The sequence below is a fragment of the Terrapene carolina genome, unplaced genomic scaffold (genome assembly GCF_002925995.2).
Source record: "Terrapene carolina triunguis isolate 2854851 unplaced genomic scaffold, T_m_triunguis-2.0 Scaffold120, whole genome shotgun sequence".
Classification (NCBI taxonomy): domain Eukaryota; kingdom Metazoa; phylum Chordata; order Testudines; family Emydidae; genus Terrapene; species Terrapene triunguis.
This window is the reverse complement of record NW_020664471.1, coordinates 4,439,547-4,461,460: the sequence shown is the minus strand read 5'-3', so window position 1 is coordinate 4,461,460 and position 21,914 is coordinate 4,439,547. Positions and strand designations below refer to the sequence as shown.

At 41.2% G+C, this 21,914-nt stretch overlaps 1 protein-coding gene across 3 annotated transcripts in view; it reads right to left on the bottom strand.

Moving 5' to 3' along the window:
• EML4 (EMAP like 4) overlaps positions 1 to 21,914 on the bottom strand; it is a 266,824-nt gene that overhangs the window by 35,373 nt on the left and 209,537 nt on the right. For all 3 annotated transcript variants that reach the window (XM_026652568.2, XM_026652569.2, XM_026652567.2), the window contains exons 12-18: positions 19,454 to 19,549; positions 13,880 to 14,014; positions 12,406 to 12,541; positions 8,760 to 8,911; positions 4,189 to 4,314; positions 3,907 to 4,038; positions 2,864 to 2,931 (exon numbers count right to left, since the gene is read on the bottom strand). In XM_026652568.2, coding sequence (XP_026508353.1) covers positions 2,864 to 2,931; positions 3,907 to 4,038; positions 4,189 to 4,314; positions 8,760 to 8,911; positions 12,406 to 12,541; positions 13,880 to 14,014; positions 19,454 to 19,549 — 845 coding nt within the window. The remainder of the gene's footprint in view (positions 1 to 2,863; positions 2,932 to 3,906; positions 4,039 to 4,188; positions 4,315 to 8,759; positions 8,912 to 12,405; positions 12,542 to 13,879; positions 14,015 to 19,453; positions 19,550 to 21,914) is intronic.

The window sequence follows — 21,914 nt, the reverse complement described above, 5'->3', positions numbered from 1 at the left end:
CCCCCCCCCCCCCCGTTACTGTGGGCAGCCATCCCTGCGCCCCCCCACCCCAGCTCACCTCCACTCCACCTCCTCGCCTGAGCGGGCTTTTAGGTGCCCTCAACCACTAGGCGCCCTAGGCAGCCGCTTAGTTCGCCTAGTGGTTGCACCGGCCCTGGACATTATCTTTTGCTATAATGTTTGCATATTTCCATAAAACTATCTGGTAGATGCAAGATACGCCAATGAATGTCTAGTAATGGGCTATAAAAACTTACAAGTTTTGTCAATGAACTAGCAAAGAGATAAAGCTTCCTGTAGCTAAACACAGGGGTCAGATCCTCAGCTGGTGCAAATCAATGTAGCTTTGTTGACTTCAGTGAAGCTACACTTATGTAGTTCAGCTGAGGATCTGGATCAGTAGGTCTTCTCTGCCTTTTAGTTTTCTCATGAGGTCCTTGGTAGCTTTCAAAGAGGTTTGGATCCTCTAAAGAAAGCTCTATCCGTTTTTTTCAGCTTTTGAATGGTTAGATCAATGGTGCTCAAAGCGCAGTACATGAATAGCAACATGGCGCTTTATTTCCCCTTGAATAATAATCTTGCCAGCCCAAGAGAATCTATGGAATGGTAGTCTGTACATTACTTGAAAATATATTTTTCAGCAGGATTTCCTATCACCAGGATCTGTACTTTTTCAGCTGTGCAGCTGCAGAAAACTGAGGTACGAATGAAAGTATCAATTTTCTCCAATCTGATGGACAGGATTATGATTGGACATGAAGAGAGTATTTAAATTAGCAGGTAACAATACATGCAGCAGGTGACATAGAGATAGTCTGAATGGAGAAAAGATGCTGAAATACTGACTGATGGGAAATGAGAAGGGGAAAACCCATTCCAGAAGTCTGACAATATGTCACGGTTGTTCAAAGTTTAAGGTGAACCTCAAGAATGCCTAAGAGTTGCAATGGCTCTAGCTCTCTCTGTCACAAATACTACTAGTACAGTAGGTTTGCTGTGGCTTGTTTTTGTAACTTAGTTCTTGCCCTGTGATCCAGCCCTTCTGCTCTATTAAATAAAGTAAGGAAGAAGTACTTTAAAGTCAATTTAAAGCCATATCAAGAAAGTGGTGATAAAGGTACGAACACATGGAAGAAGTGGAAACCAGCAAACTGAAGATGAATTATATCTTTGTCAGGAAATTATAGGAGGTTTCTTGCCTGATGGAACTCCCACTGCATTCAGTAGGGGTTGGATCAGGATCTTAGAGAAGGTTTCGGAAAGGTTCTGAGTGCCCACAGTTCTCACTGAAGTCAATAGGAGTTGTAAGTGCTCAGTTCCTCTCAGGACCAAGCCCTAAATACTTAAAATTATGCTGAAGTGACAGCAATGAAGTGGACTAAGGCCTGGTCTACACCTAAAACTTAAGTTGACCTAGATACATTGCAAAACCTGTGAAAAATGTCATGCCCTGTGCAATGTAGTTAGGTCGACCTAACCCTCACTGTCGATGCAGCAAGGTCAACAGAAGAATTCTTCTGTCAGCCTAGAGGGGGTAGATTTTCTACAGTGCCTTTTCTATTACTGCCTTTTGAGGGGGTAGATTTTCTACAGTGATGGAAAAACCTTTGTGGTGCTATCATAAGTGTCTACCAGACAGCTGTGCTGCTGTAGCAACTGGAGTATAGACATAAGCTAAATAAAAAACAGATCATGTTATTTTACCAGTAGGTTGTCTAATCCTGCTCAGACCAGGTCTAAATGACACAGTGGTAAAAACGCTGTTGGATGCAAGAGTCTTTTCTCTGAGCTCAAAAATCCTTTGAGAAGACAAGGCCTTATAGTTGCCTTGAGCCACAGAGAGTTTGGATTAGCATCTAGAGCCAAATTTCTCCAGAGCTGAGAAACGTTTGCATCCAGCATTTTGATCGGGACCTCTCTCTAGCCTTTAGTGATGCAAGGATATTATGATGAAGCTGAACTGTGACACAGGGCTGGACTACCTTACTGTGCTAATTCTCTGTTCTGTTACAATAATGTGCAAAGCAGCACTCTTTTCTTTGGATAGATTCAAAGCACTAAGCCTGCCTCCTTTCCTAGGGAAAAAGGCTCTCCTGGTCAATATGAAGGGAGTGTATGTGGCTGGGAGGAGGAGAAGGAGGATGTACTATAATTCACCTGTCTTATGAATTAGTTTAAAGTGATCTGCAAAGGGTAGGAGTGAAAGGAAAAAGGTCTTTTCCCTTCTTTGCTTCTTTAGAATATATAAAAAAGTTTTGAAAGGGTTCCCCCCCACAGACTCCAAAAAAAGAGGGGGTGGATGATTCTGCTTTTTTATTTTTTTAATTAAAAAAAAAAAAAAACCCTTAGAAATTCAAGTCTTGACTCCTTGCAAGATTCGGCGACTACTGGAGAATGAATGAAATTAGGACATCTCAAGAGAGTGAAAGATGAGCAAATGTGGAAGGAAGAGATTTTTTAGGCAGGCTGTTTAATATTTTTTTCTTTAGTGACCAATTCATTCCCATGTCTAAGTGAAATTAGGGGAAAAGAATGTCTTAGTTTCAACATTTCACCTTTTCAATTAAGGTATGGCAGCTCACAACACCCATCTTCCACACCTCCCAAGAACTGCTTCTCAATGCCAGGAAATATCAGGCTTGACAATTCAAATATTTTAAAGGTAATAAAAAAATCTGAAAAAACTTTAACCTCTCCCCCACCCTAACCACCACCATTCAAGATGGCCAGCTTCACACATAATAAGGAAGGAAAAAAGGGCCTAAAACACAATATTTAAAATTCCTTTACAGGTCACTTTTACACTTCAAGATCATCATCCCTCTTCCTTTCCTTCATCATAACAAAACCAAAACATATTTACCTTCCTGAGTGTGTTCCTATTGCTACCACTGTTCCACTTGGATGGAAATCAGCACAGTGTCCTGGTTCCTGCAAGAGAAAGGTGTAGTTATATGACTTAATATCAAATGTTTTAATATTCACAACCTCCCTTACATTCAAGCAATGTTAAAAGGTCTCACATTAGCTAACAAAAGAAGGAAAGTGGAGTCAATTCTGAAAGGCCAGGTCTAACTCACAGCACATTTTTGATTATTACGGTATTTATTTGTTATATATTGCCACATGACTTTCAGGCAAACAACAAGACAAAGTTTCTGCCACAAAACTTACAATCACCTGGGTAATATGAGAAGATAAATCAGTATATTATGTACAAATATAGAAAAAAGGGAAAACTCCTAAAGCAGAGCATTCCAAACTCTGAATTTTTTCAAAGTTCTTGTTCGGACTGTACAAAGATTATTCATGAAAAAAAAATTGGGTTCATGAGCAGAGTCCTGGTTCCCATCACTAAGTAATGTCATTGTATAACGTAGAACAATGCTTATTAAGCTTGTTATTTTTAATGGTCTGATGGAGACTTTTACAAGAATACAATCTTTTACATAATTCTGTTCTATTCAAGAAAGCTTTGAACTGACGTAAAAAAAAAAAAAGGACAAGACAAGAAAAATAAAGCCTCAGTTGAACACATCATTCACAGCTTTGCTCATGCAAGTATTATACAAACTCCCACTTTCCCAGTTTCTGAGAGTGAGTGTTTTGGGGGAAGATGTTTCCACACACATGTCCCCAAGTTAAATTTCCTTAGCACTTGACAGTTCACTGTTAAAATTAGCCAAGGTGCTATATACTACTGAGTTACTTGAACCCATATTTATATTTTCCAGAGGCAGGACACCTTCCAGCTAGCCATTTTAATCCTACAGTTTCCCACATTTTGCCTGTTTGTGGAGGATAAGCTACATATGTTAATTTCAAATGCTTCTGAAATACATTTTCAGTACTTTCCCTCTGATTGTTATTTTTAAACTCAATGCCATTAGAAGAAAGCTCACGTACATCTAGCAGCCTGGTCCATTCTAGTGTGTGGTCCACAGAGTTCCACATACAAACTTGCCTATCTTGAGCACATGTTAACAACAAATCTTTGAAGGGATGTGTTGCCAGACCCCAGAGTTCATCTGTATGACCCTGAAAAGGAAACACATTATTTACTTAATATAGTTCCAAGACATACACCAGTAACCCTGCCTCCCACAAAGTCTCTTGGTTTAGGTCTTGAGAGAAAAAACATACCAGAGGAAAAGTTTGAATTTGCAGTAAGAAAAATATTGTGCTCACCTGTACCTCTACTTGGAAACCATCATTAAATGTTCCCCGCAAAATAAAGTTTCGTGAAGTGCCAACTAAAAACTGATCTGCTTTTCCTTCTGCTACTGCTCTGATTGTCCCGTACTGATCAGGAACCTAGGAAAACAAATTTCTGTAAAGGCAAATCTTAACACGTACCAATTTTCATCTTTGAAGGACACAATTACTGTAGTGTATCATGAAACAATAATCAACAGGAGATGCAGTTTCCAATTAAAATGGAATAATCCAACCTATTTGACATCAGGATATTGACCATATTCAGCAGCTGAGTTCACACAGTCTAATCCGATCACTCACAAACTTAACTGCAGTTCCATTTTATACACCTATGCATTTTCTCACTAGAAATAATTAAAAGGATCTGCCAGCACACAGGTTTGGGAACACAGACACCACAACATTTAATGAACCTATTAATGTCTGCTTTAAGGAACAGCACCAAAAGAAGCCAGGAAGAAGAGATTGTTCACTCCACCCTCTCAAAACCTGAAAGGGTGGGAATGTTAGTGGAGGGATCATTAGAGAGACAAGGTGGGTGAGGTAATATCTTTTATTGGACCAACTTCTGTTGGTGAGAGAGACAAGCTTTCAAGCCACACAGAGCTCTTCGTCAGATCTGGGAAATGTACTCAGAGCTCACAGCTAAATACAGGGTGGAATAGATTGTTTAGCATAACACATATTTCCAGAGTGCATTCAAGGTGAAGTGGCCATTAACATCTCTCCAGTCTGGGGGGAAAAAGACAAAAATGTTGGGGGTGGGGGGGAAGTCGGTTATAGATTGGTGAAACAAGCCATAGTTCCAGTGTCTCTATTTAGTCCATGATTTTTAGTTTCTAGCAACATTATGAATTTAAGGTCCCAGGCTCATCTTTTGAAAGTGCTGTGCAGGCTTTCTTTGAGGACGAGGACCGAGAGGTCAGATATAGAGTGATCGCTTTGTGAAAAGTGTTCACCCACAGGTGATGTGGTGGTTTTGTCTTCTATCATTTTTCTGTGTGAATTCATTCAAGAGAGCATAGTGATTGTCTGATTTAACCCACATAGTTGCTATTGGGGCAATTAGTGCACTGGATGAGGTACACCACACATGAAAGGTATGTGTAGACCATAGATCTTGAAAGGTGTGTCATGGGGTGGGGGGTCTGATCATCATAGCAGTGAAGATAATGTCTATGGGTTTTGCATCTATTATTCAGACAGTGTCAGGTGCTGCTTTGACTTGGTGTGTGGGGAGCTTGCTTCTGATGATGTGCTGGGAGAGGCGCGGGGGGGAATGTTTGAAGGCCAGAAAGGGTTCAGGAAAGGATGTGGTCCCCACTGAATATGGATTGTAATTGTTTGATGATACCCCGTATGAGGATCTGGCAGTCACACCTAATGCTAGATCTATACGGCATCTGAGCGGTGTAATTCCCAGCTCAGGTAGACATACATGAGCTAGCTCTGCTCAAACAAATGCCTACAAATAGCAGTTTGGCTGAGCCGCCCAGGTACATACCAAGGGGGTCAGGCAGGTTGGTACTCAGGCAGCTAGCCCAAACTGTTGCCCGTGCTGCTGTGGCCACACTGCGATTTTTAGGCACTAGTTTGAGCAGACCTAGTACGCGTACATTTACCCACATTGGGAATAACACCTGCCAGCTGCCTGTGTAGACATACCCCAAGTCTTCACTTGCTGATGGAGCACTGTAAGACAATTGTCTTCCACCAGCTTTCGAAAAGACATACCTCTCAACTGGTGCTCGCTAGCTGTATGTACGCTACTTAATCTGAAATTTACCCATGAGGCTGCTGTAGGAGCTGTATTTTGCTGGAAGAGACTATTTCCCCCACCCCACCCGGCCTTCCCCACCCACCCTGACTGATGTCAAGAATCACCCTAACCCCAGCCCATTTATTCACTCAGGTCAGGCACATACACAAGGACTTGACCCCAAAGCAACGATATCATCATCATTCTGTAAATACGTTTCCCCACTTTCTCACCCAAGAATATATATAATATCCCTGAAAACACTTAGGTGGGTGCTTAACTTTATGCATGTCGATAGTCCCATTGATCTCAGTGATGTGTGTACAATTAAGTAAAGTTCAGTAACAGTTTGCAGGATCAGTGCCGTAATGTGCATTTTGCTTTGATAAATAAAGGCAGTTAACTCAACATATGAACTTTGTGGAAAAAGTTAAATGTGAACTGGGACAGCTCAGTAATTTATGCTTTTGCAAAATCTTCTGAGCAAACAGGTCTTTATAATTTAGTTCAGCCCCGATACAGACACATAAGGCTGATTAATTCTTATTTCAACGTTTTAAGTTATTGTGTGTCTATCTATTCATGTACACACATACACCCCTCTTTAAAAAAAGGCAACCCTTTGGGCATTTCTAATACATCTGTCACCTTATGGTCTGATACAGAGACACACAATGCCCACAGATACCCAAGGAAGTCAATGGGAGTTGAGAGTGCTCAGCATCTTTGAAAAAAAAATCAGGGTATTAGTATATAAGTGTCATAACGTTATAAATAAGCTATGGTTTAATTTAAAAAAATAGCTATTAATGTCAAGATCCATTAGAATCTAGCATGCTCAAACAAGCTACTTCCAGGATAGGGAGAAAATGTATATTCATTTATTTGTCTAAAAATACATGGTGATAATAAAGAGGAGTGGTAACATTTTCAAAAGTGCTTTAATGACTTAGGAGCCAGCTCCATAAGACTAAATGCAGGTAGAGATTATACCAGTGGTGGGCAACCGGTGGCCCGCGGCCTGCATGTGGCCCATCAGGGTAATCTGATTGTGGGCAGTAAGACATTTTGCTGACATTGACCGTCCGCAGGCACCATCCCCCGCAGCTCCTAGTGCCCGCAGTTCTCTGTTCCCGGCCAATGAGAGCTGTGGGGAGCAGCGGCCAGCACGTCCCTGCGGCCCCTTCGCCTGCAGGCGCCGCTCCCCACAGCTCCCGTTGTCCGGGAACAGAAAACTGTGGCCACTGGGAGCTCCGAGGGGCGGTGCCTGTGGACGGTCAATGTCAGCAAAATATCTTGCGGCTTGCAATCAGATTACCTTGGTGGGCCACATATGGCCCACACATTGTCCACCACTGGATTATACATACAGAATCTGATGTTTGCACTTTTAAACACTAGACACTGGAAATCTGAAAGAAAAATGGTGTTGTTTCTAGCAAATGCGTCCTTATTTTATTAAATTTTGATGGATGTTCATGAGCTCTGTCAGCAACTACTTTAGCCTATAATAATTTTTATTTACTGTATGTTTAAACTGTATTACACAATGCTGTTCTATTTTACTATATGTTGTCCTATTCTGAGTGCTCCTTTTCTGTTTAATTATTAATCTGAACAATAGCCATAAAAGTAAAATAATCATCACTATGAAAGTTATTTATTCACGGTACTGGCAGGATTTTTCAACACAAAATAATTACTATGTACAGAGTACATGGCACATTAGCAAAGGGAATGTGGAGATGATGATCAATATTGCTCAAATTACTGTTTACCAAGTGTAACAGATATTTCTCTCTCAGCTGGTGTTTACTTATTAGATACACTTATGAATTAGCTTCAAGGCAGTTCTTTAAAAAAAGATTGTGGGGATTCATTTGCTTAACTGCTACATTTAGTTTCCCAAAATGCTGTGAATTCATCATTGTGATAAGCTGATACTGTTTAAATAGAAAATACAATTCAAAGTAGTATTATAAAGAATTTCTAAAAGGGATAAACTATTCCTTGTACCTTTGTCACTATAGTGTACCAGTGGCAGGCTGTTACAGCTGCTTTAAAATATCACAAAGTGTAATTTTTATTTTAGAGAAGTAATCACAATTTGCTTGGATTTGCTATGTACCAAAATTGTGTACAGATACCATACTTTGAAATGGTGGTAAATAATTTTGATCAAGCAGATGACTGTTAAAGTAACTATGATGTTAAAACAACCTCCTCACACCAATCATTATTTCTTAGGTACAGAATATTCTTATGTATTCTGTAAGCAGTCTATCAAATGTAAAGGACATTAGCTATCTGACAGTGTACAGGAAAATGTGATGAGATTACATCTCAGTTACTTTGCTTTTGACCAGAACCATATTTTTCTCTCCAAAGAGGCAACTTTGTTGTGGGGATACTGGAAGATAGGTGTTGCTAAATAACATCTTTTTTGTTAAAGGGATGAGTAAAATCTAGCCAAGAAGGGCTCAGAGAAGAAGAAACTGGAAATTTCTGATCATTCCTTCCTGATTAGTATCTGAACCTCATTTATAGTTAATACAAAGCTACATTGAGGCTTAATATCTTTTTATTTTTATATATTATATATATATTTATTTTAAATTAACTACTGGATTTATAAATGGAAAACAGCAAAAAATAATTCAAAAAAGTAATGAAATACTGTAATCCCAGACTCTGACTTACTGATTTTTTCCTTATGTACAGTTTCTTGACATAAGTGTGTGGGGGTGGGGAGAGGGGGGAGGGGTTGTGCTTCCTCTCTTACCTCTATTTCCCTTTCAGGGTTCAGATCATGATCCCACAGAATGATTTTTCTGTCTTTCCCACCTCCAGTTAGCAGCATTCCATTCCTCATTTGACATAGTGTGAACACGCTGCCATCGTGAGCTTTGATTTGTCTACTTATTTGATATACACCTACAATCATGAAAAAATATAATGAATGCCACTCATTTTTTTTTCAGTATGGATTTCACAAAACTTTGCATTTTGGAACAAGAACTAAGTGGCACTGTACAATAAGAAATGTTATTGGGTGTTTGAGGCTGTTCCAATGAGTATTACAAACAAAAGGTGGTAGTGTTTTTTTACAGAAAACTAGAAGACTAAACAAAGATCTGCTCACCTGTATGATTATTTTGTGAGGTTGTTTCTAAAATTTTTGTGGTGTGGAAAATCCAAATATCCAATCGAAAGCTCAACAGAATAGTACTGGGGCAAGAATGCATTCCTGCTGCACAACTGAGGTTGTGCAGAAACATGGCAAAAGCTGTGGACCTACGTGCACTCTCTCACTGGTATGAAGATCATGCACCAGATTCAGCAGAATATTTGGAACACCAAATCCTTTCTGTGCGAACCAAAGTGCTGACCTAAAGACTGAATCAAGAGCCACTTTGATATTGATATATGCCATGTGAAGTGGGCATAAGTACCCTGCTAAATCTGGGACTGATTTTCAAAGGTACTGAGCACCCACGGGATTTATTGGTGTTTGGCATCTTGGAAAATTAGGCCATTGCTATTTATGTGTCTAAATATATAGATTAGGAGCCTAACATCAAGCACTTAAGTTGGAAAACTTTGGCCAATGTTTAGTAGCATTCCATAATGCTTATATATTCAGTGGGAGGTAAGGAATTACTTTGCAAAAGGGGGAAAATGAGGTACAAAGGTTAACATTTTCAAACTTTGATTCCTAAAATCAAACACCTAAACGAAGTTGGGCTGATTTTCAGAGATGCTGGTCACCCACAGTTCCACTTTATTTAGACCACTTTTTGAAAATATTCCTAAATATAGTTTTAACTTTAGGCACACAAGTTTGAAAATGATGACCTGAGTGACTTAAGGTCGCTCAGCGGCACAGCTAGGATAAGACCCAGAACTCCCAATCTCTAGTCCCATCCTCTAATCACTAGATGCTAACCTCCAGAAGAGGTTAATTCTCACTTCTGAAGAATTGGGTTTTCTTAAATGTCTGCTGTTATATGATGTTTCCTTATGCACAGATGTATAACATACTCTTATGTGAGCACTTCTTAAAATAAACCCTTAGCCTGAAGGCTAGGCAAGGCACATGAGCCACAAAGAGCATATCTGCCAATTTCAAATTGTTCCATATGGGTCAGTGCAAAATGGGCACGTTTTCTAGATGTCTGCAAGAGGGGACTGTGTAAGATATATAGCAGTATTTGGAACTTTGTAGGCCCAGTTGATTTTTCCTGATTAATTTGACCCTATGATGCAGTCGAAAATGCTATGAAGCCTTTCAATTACCGATGTGAACACTTTTCTCACAAAAATATTTTCAAAATACAAAAAACAAGAAAAAATGGTCTTGGATATAGTTGGCAGTTATTGTGCGATTATATTTACTCAGACTATATTTTGAGCACAGATGCTCAAATAGATGGGAATTGCCACCTGCTATATGAAGTAATATAAAAAGGCAAGTTTCTAGAGCTTCAAATACTTTCTTAAAAACTAAGAAAAGCAGAGGATATCAACTTTACTTAACTGTCTGTAGGGCGCAAGTTAACAGGTTTTTAAAATCTGGTTTCACACCCCACCCAAAAAAAAAAAAAGGGGGGGGGGGTGTCTAGGACCTACGTAAAAGCCCATCACCAATCCAATATGGTAAACTAACTTAAAAAAAAAAGGAATTAAGCCCATGTATGAAATACTCCAGCCATCATGGGCAAAAACTTTTAAAGATGATCATGGCAAAAGCTATTTGCACAGACGTTATAAAATTAACTAAACATTTAATATTTTCTTAATTATTTTTCCATTTCAATTAATGTTTTTTTTAAAAAAAAAAAAACAGATTTACCTACAAAAATAGATTTGCAGTTAAAGATTTGCTTCTTACATGACTGACTTAAACTGGTATGCCAGGAAAACAGAGTGTTTGAAATAGCTGCCAAGTAAAATAATTATCCTTGAATTTAAAAGCTACCTGAGGGCTCAACAGTGCTAGTTCTCCATATGTCTAGTAGCAATTCATTTTTCTTCTTTTATTTTAATTGAACAAAAAGCTCACCCTAAAAAACAAGTTCAACCCAAATGCCAAATCAAATGGGATTTAAAGTATAGTTTAGTGTCAGGATTTGAGCACCTGCTTAGTTAGAAACTATTATTATTTGGTTAACTCCTACACTTCTGTACTACACTTTTTTCATTACATACAGGTCCTCTTAATATAAGCTTTCTTTATGACGGATAGTCATTTGAGACTTTAAAGGTTTCACAATACATGAGTCAAGAGCCAAATGTAGTCCACGGAGTACTAAAAAAGTGAGCCTGCGGCCTCCCTGAAACTATAGGGTGAGGACAAATCTGATTAACTGCACCATTTTTATTGCTGGGAAATTCAAACAAAATAATTTCTATTCATTTTGGACCCAATCCTGCAAGGTGCTGAACAGCTCCAGCAAGGTGTAAAGTCAATGGGCTTGTCAATGGGAGTTGTGGAAGCTCAGCACTGTCTAAGATTGGGCTCTTATCAAGGAAGATACAAATACACCTTCACCCCGATATAATGCTGTCCTCGGGAGCCAAAAAAATCTTACTGCGTTATAGGTGAAACCGAACTTGCTTTGATCCGCCGGAGTGCGCAGCCCCGCCCACCTGGAGCACTGCTTTACCGCGTTATATCCGAATTCGTGATATATCGGGATGCGTTATATCGAGGTAGAGATGTACAAGCAAATGCTATTGTCGTATATAGATACTTTTAATACAAATCATTATGCAAATTTATAAGCAACTTACAAGCATCTCTTGGGGTCTTGGCATGTAGCCAATTTAGCCATTTGGGTCCAAAAGACTGGGCACCCTTGCATACTGAAGCATTTATACCACTGAATTTCTCGATCACATTCCATATGGTGCAATGTGATGACTATCATTCTTATCACTTGCTAAGGGTTCGACCCTCTGGTAAAGCTATTATATCCCCCTCTGTAGTTCTGCCACTCTAGTAAGGATTATAGACATTTCTATGGCTGCAATCCCAGATAAAACAGAATGCTTCTCCCGGCCTTTAACAAATGATTCTAGCAGTAGCTGGGAGTAAAATTGCATTTTCATATGCATACTGACACAAAAGAGACAAACCAATTAACACCATGGTTTGTTTTTGCAATTCAATTTTATAAAAAAGAAATCAGATTAATAGACCAAAAGGGACCATTATGATCTTCTAGTCTGACCTCCTGCATACCACAGGGCATGGAATTTAAACATCAAGCCCAATGATGATAATGACCGTTGCAAAACTCAAGAGAGAAAGCACTGTACATATTATGGACGGGTTTATTTTTCTATTTGTCACCCTAACACAATCTTTTGTACGTATGTTTTCTGCAGACCACCATGCTGTAAAATTAACTGTGAGTGTTCTGTACCTTTAGGTCCTTTTCCTGGCGTGGATTCTACTGTAGTTTTGCTCCATATAAGCATTATCCCACCTGAGTCTCCAGTGAGCACATCTCCATTCCCCAAAAATGCCAAACACTGCACAAATTTGGGTTTTTCATATTTCTGAAATGGAACAGCAAGAGAAATTAGAGTATAATTGTACAGACACATGCACACCCGCATGTGTAAAAAATAGTTCCCAGTTTTCATAATTTATTTCTCCATCCAACATGTGTAATAAGGACGGTGATCCAAATTCATAGCTGGCAGGAGTGGCTAACTCACGGGTTGGCAACTTATGACATGCGTGCCAAAGGTGGCACGCGAGCCGATTTTGCCTGGCACGCAGCTGCCAGCCGGGGTCCCGGCCGCCGGCCCTGCTTAGCTTGCTACCAGCTGAGTGAACGGAACCCCAGGCCGGCAGAAGGCTGAGCGGGGCCGGCGGCTGGGACCCCAGACCGGCGGCAGGTGCGCCCCCCGGCTCCCCTCTCACGGCGCTTGGGTTCTGCGGCTCCCGGAAGTGTGAGCCGCCGGGGTGCGGAGCGCTGAGCCTGCTCTGGGAGGGGCGGTGGCTCACACTTCCGGGAGCCGCAGAGCCCGAGCGCGACGAGGGGGGAGCCGGGAGGTGCATGGGGACCACCGCCAGCATGCATGCGCTGCAGGAGCCTCCCCCCCCTGGGGGGGCACCGGGCTGCAGCCCGGGCAGGCGCGCCCCCCGGCACCCCCCTCACCACATTTGGGTTCTGCGGCTCCCAGAAGTGTGAGCCGCTGCCGCTGCTGCCCCTCCCGGAGCTCCCCCCCTCCCGCTGCCTCAGCATTCTGCGGGGGAGGGGCTGTGCGCGCGGCAGCCCTGCAGCGTGTTTTGCCTCCACGTGGAGCCAGTGTCTGACCGGCATGGGCATGCTAAGGGGAGTCCTGGGGGGCAGTCAGGGAGCAGGGGGAGGGTTGGAAGGGTCGGGAGTTCTGAGGGTCCTGTCAGGTGGCAGGGAGTGGTTGGATAGGCGTGGGAGTCCCGGGGGTCTGTCTGGGGGTGGGGGGTGTGGATAAGGATCAGGGCAGTAAGGGGACAAGGAACAGGGAGGCTTAGGTAGGGGGTGGGGTTCTGGGGGGCAGCTAGGGGCAGGGGTCCCAGGAGGGGGCAGTCAGGGGACAAGGAGCAGGGTTGGGGGTTCTGAGGGGGGAAGTCACGGGTTGGGAAGTGGGAGGGAGTGGATGGGGGTGGGGCTCTCCCCCCCGTCCTCTCTTTTGATTGTTGAAATATGGTAACCCTAGGCGAGGGGGAAGCCGGGGGGCGCATGGGGGCATTTTAACGTGTATTACCGGTACGTGAAACCTTAAATTAGAATGAATAAATGAAGACTCGGCACACCACTTCTGAAAGGTTGCCGACCCCTGGGCTAACTCCACTGACTTCAATTGTACTCATTTATGAATCTGGCCTAGTGCAAAAATATTTCTTACCCCAAAAATCCCTTGCTTTCTTGCTAGTGAATTGCCACTCCAGGTCCAAAAAAAGATGTGAGATTTGCCACAAGTTATGATTGTGTTTGCATCAGTTGGATGGAATTCTACAGCAAGCACAACTTCATTTGTAGTCTATAGAAACAATAAAAGAAACCATGAGCTTAATATAATATTTATTCAGATGGATATTAATTTACTATTTTACACACACATACAGACACACACAGACACACACACACACACACACACAGTTTTACATAGATAAAAGAGTATATCGAATATTGTGAGTGTAAATGTATATATATAAAAACATACACACAGATCTGTTTGGATAAGAATAAATATTAATTTGCTGTTGTCTTTTACATTTCTGAAAGATTTAATAAGATTTGTAGCCAGAAAGAGAGGTTTTATTAAATCTGAAATGATCCTTTGGCATAGCATTCTTTCCCCCCCTCTAAGAATGCCTTTTGCAAAAGAAAACAGGAAAAACACAAAAGACTTTTTGTGGATGAAATAACAAAAACTTGCTGCTGTCTGATTTCAAGACACATATGAGCATCTCATTGTTTTGGATAATGGATTTATGATAGAGGTAACTCAGCCAATCATAATACACTTGGTTCTTTCCCCCCTGCTCTGAAAAAACTACATAACTCAAGATAATAAATATAGCCCCTTTGTGACACTATAAATAGATTGGAACTTTTCACAAGTTGGATGTACCTTTACTGTATAGTAATAGCTAAGTGAATTGTATTATTTTATTAATTTTAAAATAATCTTTCATTTTACTCATATTTTACAACAGATTCATTTTTTTACAATTTTTTCAGATAATACTCGTCTGCTATCCAGTAATTAATATAAGTTCAGTGAAACCTGTACAAGAAAATACCTTTAGAAGGCAATCTCCGGTGCCGATTCAACAAAGCACTTAATCACATCTTTGCTTACCTTAAAGTATGTGCATTTAAGCATTGGCTTCAATGGGACTTAAGCATATGCTTAAATGCTTTGCTGAATAAGGATCCACGAGACTATCCCAACTATCCCCATATGTATTTAATAAATTCTTATTCAGTGTCATTAGAAGACCATAGTGATTTTTGTTGGACACCGGTGGCAATTTAAATGATATTTCACTGTATATGTGAAACCACACAAGTATGTACATAATCACGTATGCACACAAACTTTAGACCATATAACTATTAGATTTTAGGGCCCAACCTTGAAAGGTGCAGAACACCTTTAACTCCCACTAAAGCCAATGGCTGATGAAAGTGGTTCAGCAACTTGCAGCATCAGGCCCCAAGTGGAAACTCTGGGGCACAACTTGCCTGCATTCCAAGAAATAATTATGACCATCCAAATAAAAAACCCCCTCAAGATACCAGATTCCAGGACTGAAGTACTATAGAATTTAGAAACCAAAAGCATTTATAAAATATAAAGAGGTTTTTTTAAACTAACACTTGAAACTGCTGATGTTAATTTTTAATAAAATCTTGGAATACCAGGGAAATTCCAGAAGACAGGAAGGCTACTAATGTTGTGTCAATATTCAAAAAGGGCGAGAAGGATGACCTAGGTAACTACAGTCGGACATCAATCCTGAGCAAAATAATGTTTAACCTAAATCTGATTAAAAGTTAGCACCATACAATATCAATAAAGCCTATGTTTAATGGATTCAGAACCGGCTAATTGATATATCTGGAAATACACCTCTACCCCGATATAACACGAATTCGGATATAACACAGTAAAGCAGTGCTCCGGGGGGGCTGCGCGCTCCGGCGGATCAAAGCAAGTTCAATATAACATGATTTCACCTATAACGCAGTAAGATTTTTTGGCCCCTGAGGACAGCGTTTTATCGGAGTAGAAGTGTAATAGCTGCCAGTGTGAAACCATCTTTGAATGGGGGTGTTTATAATGGTGTTCTGCAAAGATCGACAGTAGGCCTGACACTATTCAACATTTTCATCAATGGTCTGGAAGTAAATATAAAATCACTGTGATAAAATTTGCAGATGACACAAAGGACAGGGCTGTGAAAGAGTCCTGAGAACTAACAGCTGCCCCAAAAGGGAAGAGAGAGAGAGAGAGGGCTAGCAGAGCCCAGGGGAAACGAATTCTTCAGCTGGTGAAATTGTTTCCTCTTCCTCTCCCTGCAGAAAGGGCTGAGGAGTGAAGGACAGGGTAGGTAGAAATGCTGCTCGGGGGTTGTGATGGTGTCTTGGCAGAGTTAACGAATAACTCACAAGCAACAGAGGGTCCTGTGGCACCTTTAAGACTAACAGAAGTATTGGGAGCATAAGCTTTCGTGGGTAAGAACCTCACTTCTTCAGATGCAAGTAATGGACATCTCCAGAGGCAGGTATAAATCAGTATGGAGATAACGAGGTTAGTTCAATCAGGGAGGGTGAGGTGCTCTGCTAACAGTAGAGGTGTGAACACCAAGGGAGGAGAAACTGCTTCTGTAGTTGGATAGCCATTCACAGTCTTTGTTTAATCCTGATCTGATGGTGTCAAATTTGCAAATGAACTGGAGCTCAGCAGTTTCTCTTTGGAGTCTGGTCCTGAAGTTTTTTTGCTGTAAGATGGCTACCTTAACATCTGCTATTGTGTGGCCAGGGAGGTTGAAGTGTTCTCCTACAGGTTTTTGTATATTGCCATTCCTGATATCTGACTTGTGTCCATTTATCCTCTTGCGTAGTGACTGTCCAGTTTGGCCAATGTACATAGCAGATGGGCATTGCTGGCACATGATGGCATATATAACATTGGTGGACGTGCAGGTGAAAAAGAGAAGATGTGCCACAGGACCCTCTGTTGCTTTTTACAGATTCAGACTAACACGGCTACCCCTCTGATACGATGAATAACTCACCGACATCCAGAGACTGTTGGTGAGGGAATGAGAGGAGCTTGCCCTGTTACAAGGGCTGTCATACAGAGTGATCTGGAGCACTTGGAAAGCTAGGCCAGTTTTAATACAGCCAAATGCAAAGCTATAGATCTAGGAACAAGGAACGCAGGTCAGACCTAGAGAATGGTGGCCTGTATCCAGGAAAGCAGTGATGCTCAGCAAGGAGTTAGGGGTCATAGTGGACAAACAACTCAACATGACCTCCCAGTGCTATGCTGCTGCAAAAAAGGGATAAGCAATCCTTGCATGTATAGAAGGGAGAGTAGTAAGTAGGAATAGGGAGGTGACTTTACCGCTGTATATGGCATTGGTAAGACTGATACTGGAATACTGCATCCAGTTCTGGTGCCCACATTTTAAAAGGATGTTGGAAAAACTGAAGAGGGTGCAGAAAAACACCTACAAAAATGATTCGAAGAGTGGAAAAAATGCCATACGGTGATAGCCTTTAAGAGCTCGATCTGTTTAGTTTATCAAAAAGAAAACAGAGGTGACTTGATTACACAGTGTATAAGTACTTTCATGGGGAGAAAATACTGGGTAGAATGGTTGGAAGCTGAAACCAGACATATCCAAATAGGAACTAAGGCACTTAAAAAAAAAAAGAAGATAGTGAGAATAATGAATCATTGGAGAAAACTACCTAGAGCAGTGGTTTTCAAACTTTTTTTCTGGTGATCCAGTTGAAGAAAATTGTTGATGCCCGTGACCCAACAGAGCTGGGGATGAGAGGTTTGAGGTGTGGGAGGGGCTCAGGGCTAGGGCAGAGGGTTGGGATGCGGGCTGTGGGGTGGGGCAGGGAATGAGGGGTTCAGGGTGTGGGAGGGGGCTCAGGGCTGGGGCAAGGGGTTGGGGTGTGGGAGAGGGGCAGGGCTCTGGGTGAAGGCTGAGGATGAGGGGTTTGGGGTGCAGGAGGGGGCTCTGGATTTGGGGGGCTCCAGGCAGGGGTGCGGGAGGAGGTCAGGGGTCTGGGCTGGGGGTGCAGGCTCTGGGGTGGGACCAGGGATGAGGGGCTCGGGGTGCAGGAAGGGGCTCCGGGTTTGAGGGGGGGCTCAGGGCTGGGGCAGGGAACTGGGGCAGTGGAGTTCAGGCACAGGCTTACCTCCGGCAGCTCCCAATCAGCGGCGCAGCCGGGGTGCAGAGACAGGTTTCCCGCCTGTCCTGGCACTGCGGACCGTGCTGCACCCCAGAAACGGCCAGCAGCAGGTCTGGCTCCTAGGCAGAGGCACACAAGTGGCTCTGCACGGCTTTCGCCCACAGGCACTGCCCCCCAGCTCCCATTGGCCAGTTCCCGGCCAATGGGAGTGTGGAGCCGGTGCTCGGGCAGTGCGCGGAGCCCAGTGGCCCCCCACCGCCTAGAAGCTGGACCTGCTTCTGGCTGCTTCCTGGGCGCAGCACGGTATCAGAACAGGCAGAGAATAGCCTGCTTTAGCTGGGCAGCACCGCCAACAGGACTTTTAATGGCCCGGTCAGCGGTGCTGACCAGAGCTGCCGTGACCAGTGCCTTACATTCCGCGACCCAGTACTGGAAAACCACTGACCTACAGAAGTGATGGATTCTCCATCTGTTGTTTTTGTATCAAGACTGGATGTCTTTCCAGAAGATATGCTACAGCCAAACAGTAGTTGTGGTCCAATACAGGGTAAAAGGGCGAAATTTTATGGCCTGTGATGTAAAGAAGGTCAGACTAGAAGATTTAATGGTCTTTTCTGACCTTAAGCTCTATAAATAGATGAATATTGTACATCTCATCAGGCAGGCAGCAACTTCAATCTAGAGATTATCTTTTCATTCCCATTTCAGAAGGAAATAAGGGTTAGAAAAGAGAAAAATACTGTAGTGCCATATGGTAAATATTTTAAAACTTAAGGGCCGATTCTGGTATAAAACAGAAGAAACACTACCGAGACCAATGGAGTTAGAGCAGTGTAAAACGAAGGTGGAAGCAGAATCAGGACAGTAATATTTTCAAACATAACTATCTCGATGACACAATATTAGTTTCCATGAAAACAAACGGCAAAATCAAAATATCAGAGAACCGGAAGCCAGAAAATCCCTCTCAGTAGTCAGTTTTGGCTGCTATCGCATCAGCTCTAAACTACTTATCCTTATCTTATGTTCATGGCTATGTTCATGGCTTCCAAACAAAGAGGATGAGAAAGCTGCTGATACAGAGCAGGCAGCTGACAGTGTAAGAGTAAGACTTCCCGCTTGTAGATTTTGGCTAAACCTAGAAGGGCCAGTTTCAAAAACCAGCTGCAAATTTTACTTATCCTTTGGACCCTTAAACTTCCCAGTACTTCAAAGAGAAAAAACGTTAATGAAAAAAGTTTTTCTCCCCCTAAGGAGTCACTTTGCTTTTAATTGTCTTTATACTTGAAATCCTTTAAAATTTTATTTTAGAAATAATGTTCAAATATTCATATCCCCATATATAAAATCAATAACAATTAGTGTGTGGTGGTGTTATACTATACACTGGGGCTTCTCGGGTGAAAGAAGATGCCCTTTGGATTTGTGCCTCTCAGTGCACCAGATGCATACATAGATAGCCACATGAGAATAAACTGCACATATGCTGTACAAATTAAATCTCAAAATATTTGCTTAAGCAAAGTGTCCTATTTACCTTTATCTCTGCTACCTTTGATTTCCTCTGCCAGTCCCATACAGTCAACATGTGCTCATTAGAGTCATCAATCACACACAAATGAGAACCTGAATCCTTTAAAAAGAAAGCCACAGACAATGCTGTCATATCACATTTTAAAATAGGATAAGGTATGATTTAAAACCAAACACAACAGTACTATATTTCAAAATCACTAGAATGCACAAATAAATACTGTCTATATGAATAAGCAAAAGTTTAATATATTTGGATATTTTCCTTTATACTTGGAACTGAGAAATCTAAATTCAGCTTAGTATCATTTCCCAATAAACAAACGAAACACACTTTAGATGGTATTCTGGTAGAATTTGAAAGCAGACATTGTCAACTCCCCCTCACCACCACCTTTCAATACCTTTTTAACCCTATTGTTTGCAATACTGTGTTGGAAGCATAAAATACAAAATGTTTTGTCATCTACCACATTGGTCCCTTCCCATTTGGAAAATATTTTCCTTGTCAGTTTCATATGGAACATGTAACTCTCTTGGTTCATTTCTTTAATTGTAACAATAATATTAACACTTTGCACATATATCTTGTTTTATATTTTAAAAGCCATGTATACATAGCCAATTTAGACCTCACAGCAATAACTGTTAGAAGCTCCATTTTGCAGATAGGAAAACTGAAGCACAGAATACATTATCAAAGTAAGAGCATGTCTAGCTATCAAATTTAAATGTCTGTTCTCCCTCTGCAATAGCAACTTAGCATTTAAGTTTTACATACTGTAAACAGTGTAAATGTTTCACAACAAGAAGTTACTGAATAAAAAGAATCAACGATAAACATAGTTAGGGCCAAATTTTAAAAGACAGGCCCAGGATCCTTGGGGCACAAATATGCAGTATTTACAAATGAACATTGGGGGGAGTTATTATTGTAGCACCACATAAAAATCAGGCATTTAAGTACCTATTGGTGAACAGATTTGGGGCCTTCTTTTTCTTTTAAATGTGGTTCCTAGAGTCCCAACTACATTCACTAACAGATTATGACAATTTTCAGGTGACAGTACAATTTCCCTTTAAAAGTGAATTTGAAACAGAATGCTAGGTGTACAAAACTAAACTAAGAGGCCTTATTCTTGCTTTGGTTACATGCGCTGCTCTCATTGGGATTAGTGGGATCGGTAGAACAATATGGCCCTAGGGTATTTCCTGCTTATTGTCCCTATACGGCACCATATGACAGCTATGTTTGGGATGTGAAATGATTTTTTTTAATTATGTCAGGTTTCAAAGTAGCCGCCCGGGTAAGCCTTATCCACAAAAAGAACAGGAGTACTTGTGGCACCTTAGAGACTAACAAAATTATTTCAGCATAAGCTTTTGTGGGCTACAGCTCTGAAGAAGTGGGCTGTAGCCCATGAAAGCTTATGCTGAAATAAATGTGTTAGTCTCTAAGGTGCCACAAGTACTCCTGTTCTTTTTAAATTATGTGTTATTGTTAGATTATTATGGCTAACCTGAAAATTTGGCCCTAACTGGTCTAAGCTGCAGCTGCAAAATGGCACTAACAAAAATGGATGCTGGCCCTTACTGTTCTTCTAAGATTTTTTTGATGTCATTTTTCTCTACTTTTTAGAAAATAAGAGAGAAAACTATGATAGGCATAAGAGAGGCCTTTTAGAGGCTATGAACGTATGACACTGAAATAGCATTTTTCAGCTCTGTGGGCTATAATTGTATGCTATAACGAGCTGGAGGAAATAATGGTGTTATCTTAAACTGTACTACTTTGTTTCTACAATATGCTGGGGCAGGTGAACATTTATTCTTTTTAACAGCAAATTTTTTTTGTCACTTCTTGAGGGCATAACAAACATAATTAACAATATTAATTTTAGCAGCATAACTAAGCACCAGTTTAGTCTGTTTTATTTATTTAATTTCTTAATTGTGGGAGATTTTTTTTTTAAACTGGGGATAAAAGGAGATGACACCTTTACTGTCCTATGTATGTCTTTGGCACCCTACCAGGAGGTCCTTATTCATACACACTTATGGCAGGAGTGCTTATTTAAAAACCACATTACGATGGATGTGAGAGTTGAGAATGCTGCCATTGGATGATATGAAAAGCCTGAATGGAAGAAATAATTTGGAGCAGTAGGTCCCTCAATTGCCATAATGATGGTCAATAGTAGATATGAAAGAATAAACCAATGAGGACTAGACTAGGTTTTTGGAATTGGATATCAGCCCCACTGGGTTCAAATGAGGAATTATCTCAGAATGTAGATCACTGGTTGGGGCAGGGACCTTCCACAACAGCTTCTGCAGTTTAATACAAGGAATGAATTACACCTCTACCCCAATATAACACTGTCCTTGGGAGCCAAAACATCTTACTGCGTTATAGGTGAAACCGTGTTATATCGAATTTCCTTTGATCCGGAGCGCACAGCCCC